General features: G+C 38.7%; 1 protein-coding gene across 1 annotated transcript in view; it reads right to left on the reverse strand.

Annotated features, from left to right (window-relative positions):
• Positions 1–345: 345 nt before the first annotated feature.
• Positions 346–18,519, reverse strand: part of CDC40 (cell division cycle 40) — a 62,342-nt gene continuing 44,168 nt past the window's right edge. The window contains exons 6-15 of the mRNA XM_089530575.1: positions 17,272–17,368; positions 15,709–15,848; positions 13,346–13,420; positions 11,310–11,355; positions 9,763–9,864; positions 8,045–8,160; positions 7,696–7,829; positions 4,293–4,369; positions 2,968–3,112; positions 346–2,241 (exon numbers count right to left, since the gene is read on the reverse strand). Of these exons, the coding sequence (XP_089386701.1) occupies positions 2,064–2,241; positions 2,968–3,112; positions 4,293–4,369; positions 7,696–7,829; positions 8,045–8,160; positions 9,763–9,864; positions 11,310–11,355; positions 13,346–13,420; positions 15,709–15,848; positions 17,272–17,368 (1,110 nt within the window). The 3' untranslated portion in view covers positions 346–2,063. The remainder of the gene's footprint in view (positions 2,242–2,967; positions 3,113–4,292; positions 4,370–7,695; positions 7,830–8,044; positions 8,161–9,762; positions 9,865–11,309; positions 11,356–13,345; positions 13,421–15,708; positions 15,849–17,271; positions 17,369–18,519) is intronic.

Consider the following 18,519-nt stretch of genomic DNA (forward strand, 5'->3'; position numbering starts at 1 on the left):
CAAGTCATACTGCAAACCAAATTTAGGTGTGAAACAGACCAGCATAAAAGGCTAGGTTCCGGGTGTCTTGGGGGCATGGTGTATGGATGAGGCATGCCCCCAAGACACTGAGAAGCTAGGTTCAAACTGGGCAGCTGCCCACAATGCAGGAGTTTTTTGAAGCCCTGCTCCTATTTGCTCCTCTTTTTTCGGCTGGTCAAAAAGGCAGATTGGGGCCATGGCATATGGTTGCCACAGCCCAATCTGGCTTTGTCAGGGAAGGCTTGAAGCCACCCCTTCAGGGCGGTCTGTTTCTCCCTTTACTCCTAATACCTTTATCACTCAAAAAATATCAGAGGTAAACTGTTACAAAAAATGGATGGATGTGTTTATTCAGTATCGGTGACTGCAGCAGGCACCAAGGCCAGACGTGACTCTCATGACAGACCACAGCACTCCCTTTGAACTGCACAGGATCATTACAAAGCAAAAAATATTCTGTAATATTTTAATATAACTTCAAGTAAAGATAAATTAACACTCTGGTACAGACTTTGGGCAATGCTAGAGAAGTTGTGACAAGTCAAAATCTGTCTTTCCATATAAAACATTTATTAAAAATAAGTTCTATAAAAATGATTAAGACATATGTACAGTAGTTTAGCACAAAACTTCAACAATTCTACAAAATAAAAATAGATATTAAAGTGCCCCTTTACAAGACTTGGGTGGTGAAGCGATAATGAAGCTGGTATGTTTCTTCATGAATGCATCACAAAGACACTAATTCATTTATTCATTGTGCCTTGGTACAAGCCCTCCTGGTGAACGGAATTTATGCTGAAAGACTATCTGGGAATCTACTTGTTAAATGTTTTCTAGAATAATGTTATTTAGACATTTTGGTTGTTAAAAAACAAGCCTTGAATAAGAATCACATTTTTTCATTATAAACAATAAAAAAGCAGTCATGATAAAAGTGGAGTTTCTGAACATGTATCCTCCAATGCCATATATCTACAAATAAATTAATTATGCCCATTTGTTCCACAAAATAGATGATCCATGAAATGCATGGCTTGAACTGCCTTCTTGCTCCACTTCCAACAGGGAGGGAAACTGCAGGATGGGCTCTCAAGATATAGCAGCATATGGGCACTCTCTGCATATGTTGGATCATAAGGATCCTTTGCCTACCTTTAAGCAGGACCCAAGGATTTGGTGGGGGTGGTAATGGTTTCAAACAATGAAAACTTAACTGGAGCTACTGTATGTACAGTATGATGCACAGAATGTATGTTCTACTGTTTTCTTTTCAGTATGACTAAAGTTCTGTTAAATACAAAAACCCCGATTTTGAGTAGCAATTTCTGTAGTACAGCGTGCCCATGTCATACGTAGACTTGAGCTTATGCGTTCAAGCCGCGGGGAGCGTGGGGTGGCGCGTCCCATTCAATTGAATGGCCACGTGCACCCACGGCACTGCCGTGCCGCCATGCACGAGCCCCATTGTTTCCAATAGGGCTTGAGCATAGGCGGAATTCACCTTACGCGGAGGGATCCGGAACGGATCCCCTGCGTAAGGAGAGGGCTGACTGTATATACACAGCATAATCTCATCAATATTCCATGTATTTAGAGACTGGCAAATACTCCCAAATAGTTTCTGTAATCAGTACATCATTATGTTACACTTTCATCTATTTACATTTTTCACTCCAACTTGTGTAGTAAACAGAGTGATGTGAACTTGTGAGGTCTCACCTTCAGTTTCATAAACACAAAAGCTATAGCAACCTCTTCTGCCGTTTCATGTATTTAATTTTTAAAATAATTAACAAGATTATCAAAGAGCTTTAACTTTAGGCTGTTTCATTTTCAATTCTTTGTAGCTTGAGCTTGGAAACCTGTGAAATCAAGTATTCAGAATTTCCAATATAGCATGGATATACTGTAACACTGAATAACTTGGAAAAATCATGTCAGTGTCCTGGTTTCAGGCAGTCTTCGCTGGAGAATAGGTGTTCTGAAATCTTTGATGTTCACCAACTGATAGCAGATTTAGACTTCTATATTTAAACCCTTCAGTCCCAGAGTTTAATGAGACCATCCCATCCACAGGTGATGACCTTAGACGTTTCATGTGGGTGCCACACTGCACCTATACAGACTTTATCATGGGCTTTTAATCTACTATACAGTTTAGTAGTTTTCCAGTCCCAGACGTTCAGTTTTCCATCTGCATCACCAGATATCACGTAACTATTAAAAACAAAACAAAACAAAACAAAACTTCTTTAATAGACTTAAAATATTTTTTTTAAAAAATATTGTTGGAATGTAAGGGCCAAAACGTCCAAACAATACATTTTAACATGGAAAGCAAAAGAAAACAGACTGTAGCAAAGTACTGGAAATGCAGTTTAGCTTCTGATCTATACAGTCTGTCACACAGGTTTTGTAATGCATTATGCTAATCACAATGGCTTCAGTCTTCAGGGATACCCAGCAGTGCTCTTAAGAGGCTGGGCACATTAGCTACTCAAGAGGCTATCACAGTGGCTTGATCTTGGCAGAACCTATCAGTGGTTTGGCTGCCCCATCTCAAGGAGGAAGGGAGGGAAGAGTCACCCAATTCCTCAAACAAATGAGCTGTTCTGTCAGAAACTAAAACTACCAAACTAACAGTGCTACATGCATAGTTCCAAATTGTATTGGAAACAACAATATGTATAGACCTGAGTATTAGATACTAGAGGCTGCTGTGGGATGCGTACCTCTCACTAATCAGGGTATATATAGAACAATTAAATCATGTATACCAAACAACTGCCATATAGGACTATTACAGAGACAATGTACATGAGGATTCTTTGGACAGTTTACTTAAATGTAATTTCCTATTGTGTTAGAGTTCATGACAAAGTCAATTGGAAATCAAAAAAGAGATATCTATATTAAGCAGATACACTATAGAAACATACATACCTCATATCAGGTGAAAAATCTACTTGACAAGCGTAACCTGCCACCATATGACCTTTGAAGATTTTCTTTTTATTCAACCTGAACCTGTTCTGAGCTCCAAAAATCAAAATCTGATTGTCCATGGATTGACAAGCCAACCACTTTCCTGTTAAGGTAAAAAATATTAATGTAGACATTAGTCTCTTGAAAATAAATATCTGGCCTATATCAAATGATAGTATCATGCAAATGCAAGACCTGCTATGCTAGTGACTCAGCATTTCAAGGCTGCTATATTGTAATGTGTCAATAATGAACCAGTTGCACAGCCACTTTGCATAAAACCATTTGTGAAACCATAATCCAGAGCAACTAGGGCCTGATACAGACAGGCCAAAACAAAGCTGCTTCGAGTCACTTTGGAGGTATGGTGTTTCAATGATGCATGTGTCCTAAGAGTCTGGATGCTGCACCAAAGCTGCACTCCAGTCCTTAGGACTGGAGCATGGCTTTGGTGCGGCTTCTGGACTCTTAGAACGCATGCATCATTGAAACACCATACCTCCAAAGTGACTCGAAGCAGCTTTATTTGGGCCTGAGATAGGCATTTGTACTTGGTCAATGGCATTTAGGCCTATATTCCGACATTAATATTTCTAAAGCACTAATGATTTAATTGAATCATTAGTGCTTCCCACAGCACACTGTAAAAATTAGATGCTGTGCCTAAAATTCTTAGAAATTGTTTCATGCAGCAAAAAGTATATAATCTTGATCCTCCATTACTTGTACACTGGAATTTCTTGCAATACTGGCTTAAAATTCTTCAAGGAAACAAGAGCATACAACTCAAAGTTTGAAAGCAAGCAATGCTCGATTATGATGTGTTTGGCAAGCTAACAGTTAAGGGGATTGAGGATCTGGGGAAGTGGATGGCAGAGCCAATTTAAAGGATACAGGCAAGAGCCCAGAACGTCCATTCTTTCCATCTCAAAACACATTTTTTAAAATAAATTATCTCTTTTTATGTGTTGTATCATTCATACTGCTTCAAAACTAGATGATCTACCACTAAAAAACTATAGTTTTAACAAGGAAAAACAAAAATTGATAGTGCTTTATAAACCTAAGGGGACATACTAGGAAAACATACCCTCAGAACAATGAGAATGGGTGAGCCTACATATTTCACTGTATATACTCTAACACACTGATCTGGCAATTGTGTTCATACTGAGACAATCCAGCTGTTCTGCCACATTTAAACTTACTGTGGTGCCTCAAACACAAATCTAAAGGATTAAGGCCTTCTATCCCATGCCAAAGAAGGTAAAATGTTAGCTTACCATTTGGGGACAAAGTCACTGCAGGCATTGAGTGCATACTTGGCTCTGCTATGTACTTGAAATCTACTGGAATGTCCCTACAAAAGCAGAATATATAGATGAGGAACACGTCACACACACATGTAAACATACCTGCTGAAACAAATGAGAGATGTCATGGGATGTTTCAGTGCACAGATGATGGACTATGCTGTGATTAACATATGTTTACTTTCACTCCTTCTGTGTTTCAAAGTTGGAATCTACATTCCTTCCTGTACCCAACTTGAATTGTCCACTGCTTATCTGTTTGGAAGTAAAACAGGGCCATCCAGGAACAAGGGAGTGGTTTCTATATACCCCAAGGACTTCCCAGGTATGCAGAAGTACTTTAGTTAGCAAATTAAGAAGAAGAAACATTCTCAGGGGCCAGATTCCATTGGCAGGTGGGGCCAAAGGTGGATCCAAGAATACAGTACCAGCATAATTTAGCTAAAATCTCTTACTGCCATTAACTAAGCCCTAGGAGAGACATGAGTAAACACATACACACAAAAGCCAGGTAAACTATTGTGAAATGGAGGAATGGCTATCTGGGGAATCTGAAAGGGCTGGACAAGGTCACAAGAGGGCCAAATTAAGCATCATGGCCTGAGGTTCTTCACCACTATACAGTGTGCCTGCGTTAGGGAAACTGGTTTCTCACTTTCTAGAATCCATGGATTAGTGGACTGCAACTGCCATCAGCCAAAAGCAGTGCAACCAAAGCTGAAGAATCACAGGTGTTGCAGTCCAACAACATTCAACATCTACATTGGTGAAGAAGATAATGTCTGAATCAAGGCATTGCAGACGTCTCCTTTATTCTGGGTACTTGTTGAAGATCAAAGTTAGGGAGATCTTACATTCAAACAACTCTTAGAGATGGGGTGCTTCTCATTCAGGTGTTATTTTTACTAGGTAGGGGAAGGGACACGCAAACAGACCCTATGCTAGCTTTTTACAGAGTATGGGAAGGCTTGTCTCAAATTCAAGAGATTCAGAAGATGACCAAACGATTTTGGAGATATTTGGATGCCAGAGTATCAAGGATAAAGAAAATACTACAGGACTTTCAGGAGTCAATGTGTTTTGGTTGACTAAATGTTTCTTCACAACTCTTGAGAACTGCTACAGCTGGCACAAATCTCAACATTTTTTGTGGGTAGCAATGAAGACTTAACAACGCAGAAAGTATTCATTACACAACTACAATAACCTTCATAATATTTATATAAATCACATTAATAACAAATTGGGTGAAGCGTAAATGCCTTCATGAAGGTTAATTGCTGCTTAAGTTTGTTCATATAACCATACAATCATGCACATTCAAAGTAATCAAACTCTATCTCAAGCACTTTTGCCCCACTGAAAAACCAGAAGATTTTTAAAATTCACTGCCGCTTTTGAAAAAAACCATACAGAACAATAGCCAAAGATATTGGCATTCTTGTCTGCATCAATATGCAGAGAGATGTTGTAGCACCGCTGAAACTGACAGAATTTTGTGCCATAGACTGAAATGTATGAAAACTTATGCTACCAACTTCATTCAGTCTCAAAGGTGCTACAAGATCCCTTTGCATACAAATTCAATACCAGTTGAGTCTCCCTGATCTGGACTTCCAAAAACCAAAATATTAAAATATTAAAAAAACCAAAACTTTTTTCATGGGTGTCTGGGATAGTGACACTTCAGTGTACACAAATTAAGTTTCATGCAGAAAATTATTTAAAAATTGTATAAAATTATCTTTAGGGGGAAGTACAGAAAGCATATATGAAACATAAATGAATTTTTTGTTTAGATCCCCTCTCCAGAATATCTCATTATGTACATATATGCAAATATAGGTAATAATAATTAAAAAAACAACCCCTAGTCTCAAGTGTTTTGGATAAGTGAGACCCAACCTGTACTCAATATTCATTTTGTACCTAATGTATATACTTGACTAAGTCGACCTCATGTATAAGTTGAGGGTAGGTTTGGGGGCCAAAATTATGGATTTTGATGTGGCCCATGGGCAAGGTGAGGGTAAAACTTTGGGGCATGTAATAAAGCATAGTTTCCAGCAGAAAAACAAAGGAAAACAATGTCAAAGAACTCATAAAATTTCAGCAGGCATAAGTGTTTGTGCTTATACTAAAGGCAGGATGGATAAGAGAATAGAGGGGGAGTCAGCAATTCCAGGACAGATTACATTCTTACCTTTCACCAGGGAATGATCCCCCCCCACCTTTTGTTGGTATTTACACTGACCTGTGGATAAGTTGACTGAGTTTTTTTGGGGTCAATTTTTGATGAAAATTTCTAGACTTATACATGAGTATTTACAGTAAGTTACATAACATAATTCGAAGATTCCTACCCACCCTAGAAAATGAGGCATGATTTTATTTCACAGATGGTGTTACTTGAGCATAAAGGGTCCTTAGAACACAACAAGTTTGTGTCCATAGGATATTAAGAGTTCAAGTGACCTTTTCTGCAGCCTACCAAACATCCTGTTGCTCTGAAGTAAAAACATTTAACTTTCAGAAATATTTTAATTAGGCAACACTCGCAATCAAAGCATGTTCACTAATGCAAGGGCCATATTTCATTTACCCATGTCTCTTATATTACAATAAGAACTCACATGGTTAACAAAGGCTGGCCTTGATGTGCCCTTATATGGTACTGATGGAACAGCAGGTGGTGCTCTTTCCTTGAAATCAACAGGCAACTGAGGGCCCCCACCCATAAGCTGCAATGGTTCTGAAATGTTTACCAAAGGCAGCCAACCATCAAGAGTTTGTCTTTGTTCTAATCATTTCAGTCTCTGTCCTGGAAATGGAGGTATCTTGCTTGTGCTTTGGCATTCCTCCTTGACTGATCCACCTTTGGAAATAATGGCTCTAATATGATATTGGAAAACACTTTTTTTCTGTGCTGTATCTGTCTGCATATATCTTGTGTTCTGCTATGACCTCCCCTTTGTTTTCAACAAGCTGTGGTCTGGTCAGATTTTCTCTGAGAGGGTGGAGAGACATATCAGGTAACCAAGGACAAGCAAGCAGGCCATGGAATAATTATAACAAATATTTGCAAACTGCTTACAATCCAAAATTTTCTACTCTGGGAGGGCACCTCACCATGATCAACCTTAGTTAAAGGGAGGAAAGAGACACCTAATCATGTAACCTAAATTTAAGTGGCAAAACAAAGTCAAAGAACTTCATTTTAGTAGACTAAATTCACCAAACAATCAAAACCAGCTGTACAACTAGTTGCCCTCAGGAAGACTGAGGGAGCAGAACAATTGTTTTACTTGTTCAAGTTAAAAAGTATTTATAATTATCCCCAATTGGTGTCAGACACAGTAAAACTTTCACTTACCATTCCCAGACTCTCAAACTCTTGTCATCAGATGTGCTCACAAATCTTCTGTTCTCATCCACAAATACAATAGTGTTGACAGCACCCAAATGCCTATCATACTCCTGAACAATTTCTCCACTTCGAACATCCCACTGCAAGATAAGGCAAGTCTGAACAATTCTTGAAAAAAACATGAAGAATATTGTAAACAATATTTTGTAAATTTTTGGAACATAAAAACAAGACTTTTATAGTTTGGCTTAAAAAAAAAACCAAATCTTACAGGGAAATAGCTGATTGATATTGGAACTATAAATAAGGCATTCTTGTAAAAGAAAAATTAAATTTGATTTTTTAAAAACGTTACCTGTACAATTTTCTTATCTGACATTCCTGCTACAAAAAGATTCTGCTTATCTTCATCAGGATTGAATTTGACACAGTAAGGAACCTTTCTGTTAGTGAATCTTGAAATACACTGACCTGGGGGAAAAATTACAAATTGCTGAACAGGAAGACATTTACACATTTAGGGTTTTATACTTTTATAAGCTTGCTTTCTATTATGGCTGCCCTAAACATAACTTGTTAACTTATAGCAACTGCCTGAATTTCATAAAGTTTTCTCAAGCAAGCAATACTCAGGAGGTGGTTTGCCAGTTCCTTCTTTTGAAATATAGCCTACAGCACTTGGTATTGCTTGACAGTCTCCCATCCAAGTACTAACCAGTCCTGCCTGTGCTTCACTTTCAAGATTAGATAATATCTGATACCTTTAGGGTACTTAGGCTGCACAGACTTAGAATATTAAATCAATAAATTATTTGGATTAAATACAACATAAATTCAATGTAATGTTATCAGAAGGAAATATAGTGGGCCCTCCCTTTACGCGGGTGATCCATTCCATATCCCCCTGAGTAAGGGGAAATCCGCGTATGCTTGCACTCCATTAAAAACAATGGGGCGTGTGCTTGTGGTAGCGCATGCACCATTACTTTAATTGGCATGCTGCTTCCATGTAAGCTGAAAGACGCATATAGTGCACCTGCCTATGGCGTGGGTACACTGGTACATTAGTGTAGTTCCAGAATGATGTTGCTGAAGAAGTAGTGTGCTTATTCTTGTGGTCCCTAGGCACACTAGAACTTGTGCAACCAACTGAATCACTACTTGGGCAACTGGAAATCATGTTGCATCTGAATAGTCTGGAACTAGAAGTCCATGAGAGCAACTTTACACCAGTAGAAATGGTGCCACTGTACATTGGCTGGCATTCTATGAAGAAAGACTTAGAAGTTGTAATATTAATAATTATTACTATCTAGTGAAAGCTATCATTATCCAACCAGCCCATTTTAAATATTCAGTGTCAAAGACCATGGTGATATACAAAGGCTGACTGGATCTGCTGCAATATATTTAAAACCTATCTTACTAAAACAATAGGGCAAGTGAAATTGGCTACTGTGGGCAACAGTTGCAAACAATGATTGAAACATCTCTTCCCAACACTCAGCATATGTACATTGTTTGTACTGAAATGGTTACAAGCACTTGTCTACATCCAATTTGCTCAGTATCATTTTATGCCACACACAGCAACAAATGTGGCTTTAACAATAGGTGTATATACTGCATAGATAGCTAGAACAAGAATGCAGGAAGTTGTGTTAAACTGAATCAGACCATTAGTTCATCTAGGTCACGACTATCCATTTTGGCTGCTAATGGACTCTCTGGTGTTTAGAAAAGGAGTTTTTCCCAGCCTTACATAGAGATAGCAAGAACTGAACATGGGATCGTCTGCCTGTAAAGCAAACACTCTAGCAAAGAGTAGAAGGCCCGGCCTCATTTTTGATGAATAATCCTTTATGACTCACGTAGTCAATTATATTCCTTCTTGAACCAGACATTATTTAGAGCCTCTTCATGTTTTAGAGACACTTCCACTGTATCAAAAATAAAGTTGCATTATCAGTGAGATGATAATGTAGTGGAAACTCTTCCATTTGCTTTTCAAAACGGTTTTGACATTTAGAAAATACAAATACTAAAATAAGTAAGATACACATATATATCTACCTGTTTCAGTGTCCCACAGTTTAAGATACCGGTCATATGCCGCACTAAGAAACTGGCTCCCAGCATTATTAAAGCAGATATCTCTAACAGCCTTACTGTGCCCTACAAGATGAAAGTACAATGTTAGCAGAAAAAGGATCCAGAGTATCATCCTCTAGGTAAAACATGGGTTGGATGCACAGTATCTCTGTCTGCTGTACAATCCCCAAGCTAATTCTTAATGGGAGAAAATGGTCTCGAGGCTACATCCCACCCTCCCTGCAGTGATAAAATAATCCTTTCTGTCAAAAGTGGAGAATATGAATCATCTGTTCAGTGCTATGAATGGATTTCCCAGTCCACGAATGGCAGGCAATATAGCCTTTTGTACATACAGGTCCCACAGCAAATGCACACATGGAGGCATGGGTCTGCATGTGAACTCTTCTTCCCAGATGCGTATGTTAAATAATGATTCATGAACCAGAATTCAAAAAACAAAATTGCAAAGAACTGGTACAGAAGTCTTATTGTATTTTAAACACAATCTACCCATTCTGCAAATTCTTCATGTCCCAGAAACCTGAGGTGAAAGGTAACTTCTATAATTCCCTAATGTGGATTCACTTAGTCTCCTGTTTAAGAATGGCTTCTACTGCCTCTGAAGAATTACGTTTGGAGAAGGTAGCAAAGAGAGAAAAGTAGTTCACATATCTAAAAATATCTCATCACCTTCTTTAAGTGCTCTTCGTTACAGGGGAAAAGAATGACTTTAAATATACACATGCACACACATTTTTTAAAAGGTTTTCAGTAACAGAAATTCAGGTCTTAAATAAAGATTAGACCTAGTTATATACTAGTTAAATAGTGGATAACTGTTTCATAATATCTATTTTCTTTAGAATGGACAATATTTTAATCTATTTTCAGACAAGGCAAAAAATAAGAGGAAGTGGGATTATTTCCACTTCCTGGTTAAGTTTTTAGGTTCTGTAATGGAGGAAAAAATCTTGTGCAAGTATAATCACTTCTCTCATTCTTCAAAATGCTGCCATGATCTTTCTTAGTTTTAAACCAAAGTTATTTTAGTTAAATCATGCCAACAGGTAGTAAGACTGGCTATTGGCTATAAAGAGTGATATTTAGTTTTACAAATTATGATGACTACAGTCTTGAAGCAAATTTGAATTAATTTCATTGGCAGGAAAGTGCCATTTTCTTGGTTGCATCCATGCTTTTTAAAGACGATTCAGCTGATGTGCACATTAATGTTTTGTCCCATTGTTAAATGAGGCATCTAACTAGCATTTCAAAGCAATGATTTCCCCCACCCCTCCAAAATCAAATGCAAAGAAAATGAAATTGTTTTAACAGGGTTTAGATTCTCTTTTCTTAAAGTGATAAATAATTTTAAAAGCTTTTTAGTCTCTTAAAATTATTCTTATTGTTTTAAATTGTTTAAACTCCTTTAATTTTATTGTATGCTTCACAAAGAACCTTTGATATGGGGTGGGATATAAATATTTAAGTTAATTAATTAAATATCCAAATTTTAAAAAAATTACCAATGAAAGTTCGTAAGCACCTTCGTTCACCATACACTTCCCAGAGCTGAAAGAATAGGGGAGAAATAAATAAAATGTTTTTTAACATTGTTTCATTGACAGACAAATGTGAATATAACAAGCTCATCTTCACATACAGTTGTTTGCAACAATTTCTACATTCTTCTCAAAAGCATAATGAGCAAATAAAGCACCAAGCTGCCCCACTGAAACATGTGAATGACACAATATAGATAGAAACTCAAGAGGTTGACCTGTGGCATTCTTCCACTGTTGACTAAAAAACAATTTCTTACAAGATTTAATTCAAGTACTGTTAAAAACTGTAGTTTAAGGTAGACAATGCAGCAGAAACTGCATGGGAGGGAGAAGATATTATACCAAAAGAAACTCTTGATCCACACTTCAGGCACAGTGGTACTTCTTAGAACTGGTGGGAGATGCAAGAGACATAATAGGAAGCACTTCACAGAGGGTGCAGTGACTCTGTGGAATTCACCACCACAAGATTTAACAATCCCTTTAGAAAAGGATTGGATAAATTCATACACTGGCAGGAAAAAACCCAAATGTGATTTATTTGTTTAATAATGAGCAGAAGATACAAGAGATTTTAAATGATAAGTTAGCCCGCACCATACGTGGGCTTGTTATAGGTGGCTTCCAGCTTATATGGAAGCCGCCAAGAGAACGGGAGAATGGCGTGCACACCTATGGTGCGCACACACACAGCCACGTGCGGCTCAAGCATATGCACTTTTTGCCATGTAAGGCAAGGGCAGATTGTATAATGCAGAATGTCTAGGTATTTTAGAAAACAAAAAGATGGCAGAAACTGCATTTCCCTTGCAGGGTAAGTGATTGAAGAGAGAAGTGAATGACAAGGAAGCCAAGCACACATGCAGAGTAAAAACACTTCTTTACATTTTTTAAAAAAAAACATGTTATTTTAAGAACACACACAACTTTAGTAAAAACAGCTGCTAGAGTCATAGTGTTAAAATAGAATGTGGATCCAGAAACTAGGTAGCTTTTCTGATGAAATCCTTCACCCCAGCCTGCCTGCTGGTGGAAAACCAGGGATGAAAGGATGGAAAATGCCACATGGGAGTGAGACAGGCCCAATATCTCCAGGCCGGGCTTGCCTCTGAATAACTTCATCCCCATGATCCTTTAAAGTGGCTCTCCAAAGTGGTAAGGTAGACTAAGAGACGAAACAGACAAGTCTGATAAAGCGGGCCGTGGCTGCTCCAGTGTGATTTGTACCAAGGCTGTGGCAACTGCATGCACCCAGCCTCGATCTAGGCTGCCACCATGGTTTTGAACTAGGCTGGCAAAAGGAACAGTATTTTACCACTCCTTTTTTTTTACCCTGTTCTTTGCAAAAGACACGGCCTCAGCACGGTTTTCAGACACACACAGTGTATGCATCATCTAAACACTATGCCCCAAACATGGCCAGAAACCGGTTTATTTGGCCTGTGTGTTTCTGGCCATAGACACTCCAGGCCTGTCTCCATCAAAAGAAAATGGCACAATTTCAAAATTGCCTTTCAAAGTTCTCACAGACAAGGGCAGTAGCCTTCCTTCCAGCACTGTCCCCCTTCCCAGCTGCCTGGAAACATGACCTAGATAAGCCTGGGACCCATACGTGACAGAAAGCAGGGGTGAGCAAAGTGTGACTTGCAGGAGGGTGGGCAAAGTATGGCTTTGGGGGGAGGTCGAACACCTTCAAAGCCCACAGACCCTAATTTTTTGCCCCTTAACCAATCTAAAATTCCCCCAAATCATCTAAAAAGACAACAGTTGAATCCTCTATTCCCTGCCCAACTGGCCCAAATGGCAGCTAGAAATGACATCAGATCAGTTTGGATGCGCTGGAATAAGCTGCTGTGGCCCAATGAACAAGTGCTGGAAGGAAAAATGCCCCCTGCCCTGTTTGCAGTTGTTCCTGATTTAAAGTGTTAAAATGGAGGCATTTTTGGTGCAAATATAGCAACAGTAAGTGGCAACAGTGTATTTTTGAAGCTACTCACCTTAATTTTACAGTCCATGGAGCAGGACAACAGCAGGTGGCCAGAAAGAGGAAACAGCCTGACAGCACTGACTCCCTTTAAATAATAATAATAAAGGAACAATGAAGAACTGAATTGCCAGGGCACTTTCCTTCCATAGCAATGGAACAGAATTCCAGATCTAACTAGGTGCTCTCCACGACATTAATGGCAGGGGAAAGAAACCTGTAGCCCTCTAGATGTTATTGGACTGCAACTCCCTATTATTCTCTGTTTCTCCCAGACAGTAGGGCTGATCATCTGGGATTATGGGAGCAGTAACCCAGCCTTAGGGAATTGCAAATGTCCTCTGAATTAAACCTTGTCAAGAAAAAAACCTATGGTAAGGTCGCCATATGTGGGCAAATTATGGCCCTCCAGATGTTGTTGGAGTGCAACTCCAATACAAATATTGGTGAGGATTTATGGGAACTGAAGGTCACCAATACCTGGAGGACCCCAAATTGACCATTGCTGGAAGAGACAAACCAGTGCTTTAACTCATACAGCGCGCCCGCGTCAAACTCGATCGCGCTTTACGCGGACTTGAGCTTACACGCTCAAGCCGTGGCGAGTGCATGGGGCGGAAGGGGTGGCACGTCCTATTCAATTGAATGGGCGCATGCGCCCGTGGCGCCTGTGCGCCGCTGCACCGTCGTGCACGAGCCCCATTGTTTCCAATGGGGCTTGAGCATAGGGGAATTCACCTTATGCGGAGGGCTCCGGAACGGATCTCCTGCGTAAGGAGAGGGCCGACTGTATATTGCTATGAAATTTTGGAACCCCTTCAAGTGAAATCAGACATCTGCAGCAACTTAAAGTGCAAGAATGCAACTGTAATTCCCTAAACTCTTCAGTGAGTACAAATGAAACAAAATATATAAATAATATACATATGAATAATGAAACACTTGTCTCAAAGCCAGTTAAGTACACTCAACAGGGACACATGGCAGTAAGTTGTAACCAAGACTAAATGGCTAAGAATTACATACCAAGGGATTCAAATCCTCATGTCATGGCTTGAAGCAGTGGTTAAAGAAGGAGCTCATAACTGAAATCCCTAAAGAGCCATTTTACATTTTCACTAAATGCGGGTCACACTTAATGGAAAAAGAATGGTGGCTTTATACAGGATGTGAAATTAAAAATTCACAGTTCCAAATATAGTAACAGGATTTCACACACCATTAGCAGACTAACAGTAGTATGTGGCTAACCATGCCAGGTGAGAATTAAAATAAATAATAATAATAAAAATTTTATTTCTATACCGCCCTTCCGTTGATCAGGACGGTGTACAACATATTACAGAACGCATACAATAAGCACAAATACAATATTAAAATACAATATTAAAAACAAATTAAAAACCTAGTCAGCCAGCCATCTTGCCGGGAAAAAAGAGGGAGGAAGCCATCAGGGCTTTATTCGGGGAATGCCGCTCGAAATAAGAAGGTCTTCAAATCCCTTCTAAACTGAGCCAGAGAGGTGGCCGAGCGGAGCTCTGTGGGCAGCGTGTTCCAAAGGGCCGGGGCAGCGATGGAGTACGTCCTCCTTGACGTAGAGGTAAGTCTGGCCCCTGGAACCCTAAGTAATTGCTGCCCAGAAGTTCTGAGGGTGCGGGGCGGAATGTATGGTGAGAGGCGGTCCTTCAATTGTAAACTACAGACAAGAACTGGGATAATGCAGAGACCACTTATGCTTCTATTATAGAAAAACTTTCCCACTGGCAAAACAAAGGTTCTTGCTACTAAAACCAACTGCTAGCTAACATACAGTTTGCTATTAGAAAGACTTTGGATGCAAAGCTAGGATCATACATGTATATTATTTTGGGATCTTTTTTCATGTCTTGAAAAAAGGCTCAGATGTTAGGGGACAGAATAGGAAAGCTCCCAAGCAGTAGCATTGAAAGCCTCTACAGCTCTGCAGTAGGGGAACTCTTACTTCCAGTAAGTTAAATGTCACACTCCCAAATTTGCTTCAAATCCCCTTGAACTCTTATAAAGATGAAGCGTAAATATAAAAGTTTCCCATGTACAATTTTATCTACCACTCAATTCTTTTATTGAGATCATAAAAAGATATCACAAGGTTCCAGTCACTGACAAATGGCCATGGTTTTAAAAAGCAGGATAGGATTAGGAGCTAAATATGATGTAAAACTGATTCAACCTGAATTTAAGCAATATACACATGCAGTGATACAATATGTGCAAATAGTATTTCTGAAACCTTGAAAAAAGTCAGGTTGATAGCCATAATAACATAAAGAATTAGGTCATAACCAAACCAAACCAAACCAAAGAGACAACATATGAAGCAGGAAACTGGTTCTTTACCTTTGTATGACCAGACCATACATGGATTTGCTTTTTAGGAAGATAACATTTTTCAGGGGGTACTGTTGAACGTAGGTTAACTCCAACATCCTGAGGAACATGAAGATAGGACCTCCCTTGATAGTCATACATCTCTTTGACTAAAGAAAGTCATACAAAAATAGAAAATACAGATTTACAATTTCTCTTAAACACATCACAGAGAAATTAAATGTTAAAACAGTTGGAACTGTAAAGAATATACTAAATATACACTTCAAAAGTCAATGTCTCTGGCTGACCTATTTATGACACTGGCTTAAATCCAATGTTCTGCTAGAATCCAACTGCTAGCACAATGAAACTTTCTTTCCTCCCCCTCCCCCTTGCAGCCTTCTGCATCACCAAAGAACTGGCTTGGGTGCGTGTTTGTCTTGGAGGAGGTTTTTAGAGTCTACAAGAGTAGGTGCATCCATCACACACTCCCAAGAGATGCTGACAGAAACTATTTCAAATGCAGAAAAACTTTATTGTAAACTGGACACTGAAGTCACAGTTTAATTAGTCCATAGCTGCAATACTGTTTCATTTATACCCCATGGCTGTGTATGTTCATAGTATCCATTTATTCACCAAGAAACATAAAATACCCTGCTAAATTGTTTTTGACTTTAATTTTCTGACTTTCATACAGTAGGAAGTTGTTGCTGCTGTTTTTTAAAAAAAGCCTAATAAAGAGAACATCTTTGTAGAATGTGCATTTGAAGAGACCCCAAAGTCACATGTACATTAAAACATCCACTATATTTACATTTCAAAGTTGATATGCAATATTGCCTTGGATTTCTGAATGTGGGAAATAAAGTGAGATGAAAAAAGAGGGGAAAAACTCAAAAAGCAAAGTCCCATCACATTCATGAATCTCAGAACAACTGACAGATTGAAGCAAAAAGGAAGAATATGAGCACAAAGTAGGGAAAATTTATTAAGTCCATGCAGGTAAGACAGTATTCTCTGTGATTTCTATTAATGGGTTTCAAATCAGCACTGAAGCTTTGCAATAACTTTGACTTCAAGTCATTATAAGCAACAATGAAAGCTGCAAGCCTTTATAATTAAGGTTAAATGCACCCATGAAGAACTGACAAAGTAAAAAAATCTTAATAATTAAGTTTTCTGTGGTAGAAATGACAGCCCAATGGGAGCCTGCCAAATTAAAATCAAGGAACTGACATTTGAGGTGAATTTACAAGCAAATGACATTTTCAGACTGTTCCCAATAGTACAATCTGCCTAGAATCTAAATTTAACCACATACTGAAATTCTTTCCTGTGTTACCAGAAACAACAGAATCAGTCTGCTTCTAAGGTTCTTTCATATTGCAACCCCTACCCCCCCCCCCTTCAGTATTTTTAGTACTGTGTTTCCTTTCAGAAATTATATTTCTTCCTACATGGTATGCTGTAAGAATTACTGGCACAGTAAATAAAGCACAACATGCAATATTATATTTGAAGATGATGATGATCCATGTTTGAAAGTTGATGCAGAAAATGCAAATGAAATGTGAAGACAGCACTTACCATGCAAAATAGTCTTTTCTTCTCCAGGTTTATCATCTTCATGTTTGCCTTTCTTTTGCCTCTTTGCTGTTATTTCATCCAACTCCCTTTGTTCTTCCTAAGTAACCCAAATATTAAGAATTACCATCTTATTTCTACAACAAAATTGAAAACAATATTTCCACTGAGCTCACTTTCAAAAGTAGTAATATTTATTCTCTTTTGGAAAAGTGACTTCAAAAATGTATTTTACATAAACCCTCAGTAAACAAAATAGTCAGGAAACATACTAGGTCAAAATCAATTTCATACCTTATGTATAATAACAATCTCAATTTTCTGAGATTTACATAAAAAGGAGGGAAGTCCAAGGTTTGCAAAAGTACTACAAATTGGAAACAAGCTCTTGGTAGGAAGGGACACAACCTCCCCTGAATCATGTAACAAGAATTAAACTTGCTGATACTGAGAATGGGGGAGGAAATGGAATGATCAAGGGAACATAATGGAAGAGTGCAGGGTTGAACACAATCACTCCACAGTGCAACAGAAATGGCTCATTCTGTATACCCATTTTAAAAAACGGGCAGAACTCATTTCTTGCTACCCATTTAACTGATCTTCCATAATCTCTTCTATCAGTGGCAGGAAACTGCATGGGGGACCAGGGCCAATTTCTACCCCAGACCCTTCTGTTTTTTTTTTCTGTACTCCCTCTCAAAATAGAAACCAGATGTGACATCATGCCACCTCCTGTCACTAAACTGAGAGGGACTACAGAGGAAAATGGAAAGATTTGGGGGTTCTGGAGGGCTGTATGTATGGGATGGTGTGTTCTTCACACACTTTCAGACACTGGGAGGATTTTCTGTGTGGTTTTCAGACAAAAACTGTCTGAAAATTGCTCTGAATTTTTAAAAATGGAGATAGGGAGCTTTGAAGCCCTGCTGGGGGACTCCAAATGTGTTCAGGGGCTGCATGTGAGGCACATTTTGTCCACCTCTATCTTTTACTAAGCTGCCAAACTACAGAATAAGCCAAGATCAAGACCTGCTCCAATTCCATCCTTCGGGTAAAGGTCTCTTACCTAAATATCATCATATACAACAGTGGACTGTGCAAGATAACTAGAAAGACAAGTACCCATCAAAAAGAGAGTAAACACACTTCATTTTGACAGTGATCATGGATTGTTTTTTTAAAAATTATTATTTCAAGGGATGATAGGACTCACTCTAAAGTAGGTGACTAGCAATAGCTAAATGACCA

Source organism: Sceloporus occidentalis, unplaced genomic scaffold (genome assembly GCF_023333645.1).
Source record: "Sceloporus occidentalis isolate IW3139 unplaced genomic scaffold, rSceOcc1.0.p SCAF_6, whole genome shotgun sequence".
Taxonomy (NCBI): domain Eukaryota; kingdom Metazoa; phylum Chordata; class Lepidosauria; order Squamata; family Phrynosomatidae; genus Sceloporus; species Sceloporus occidentalis.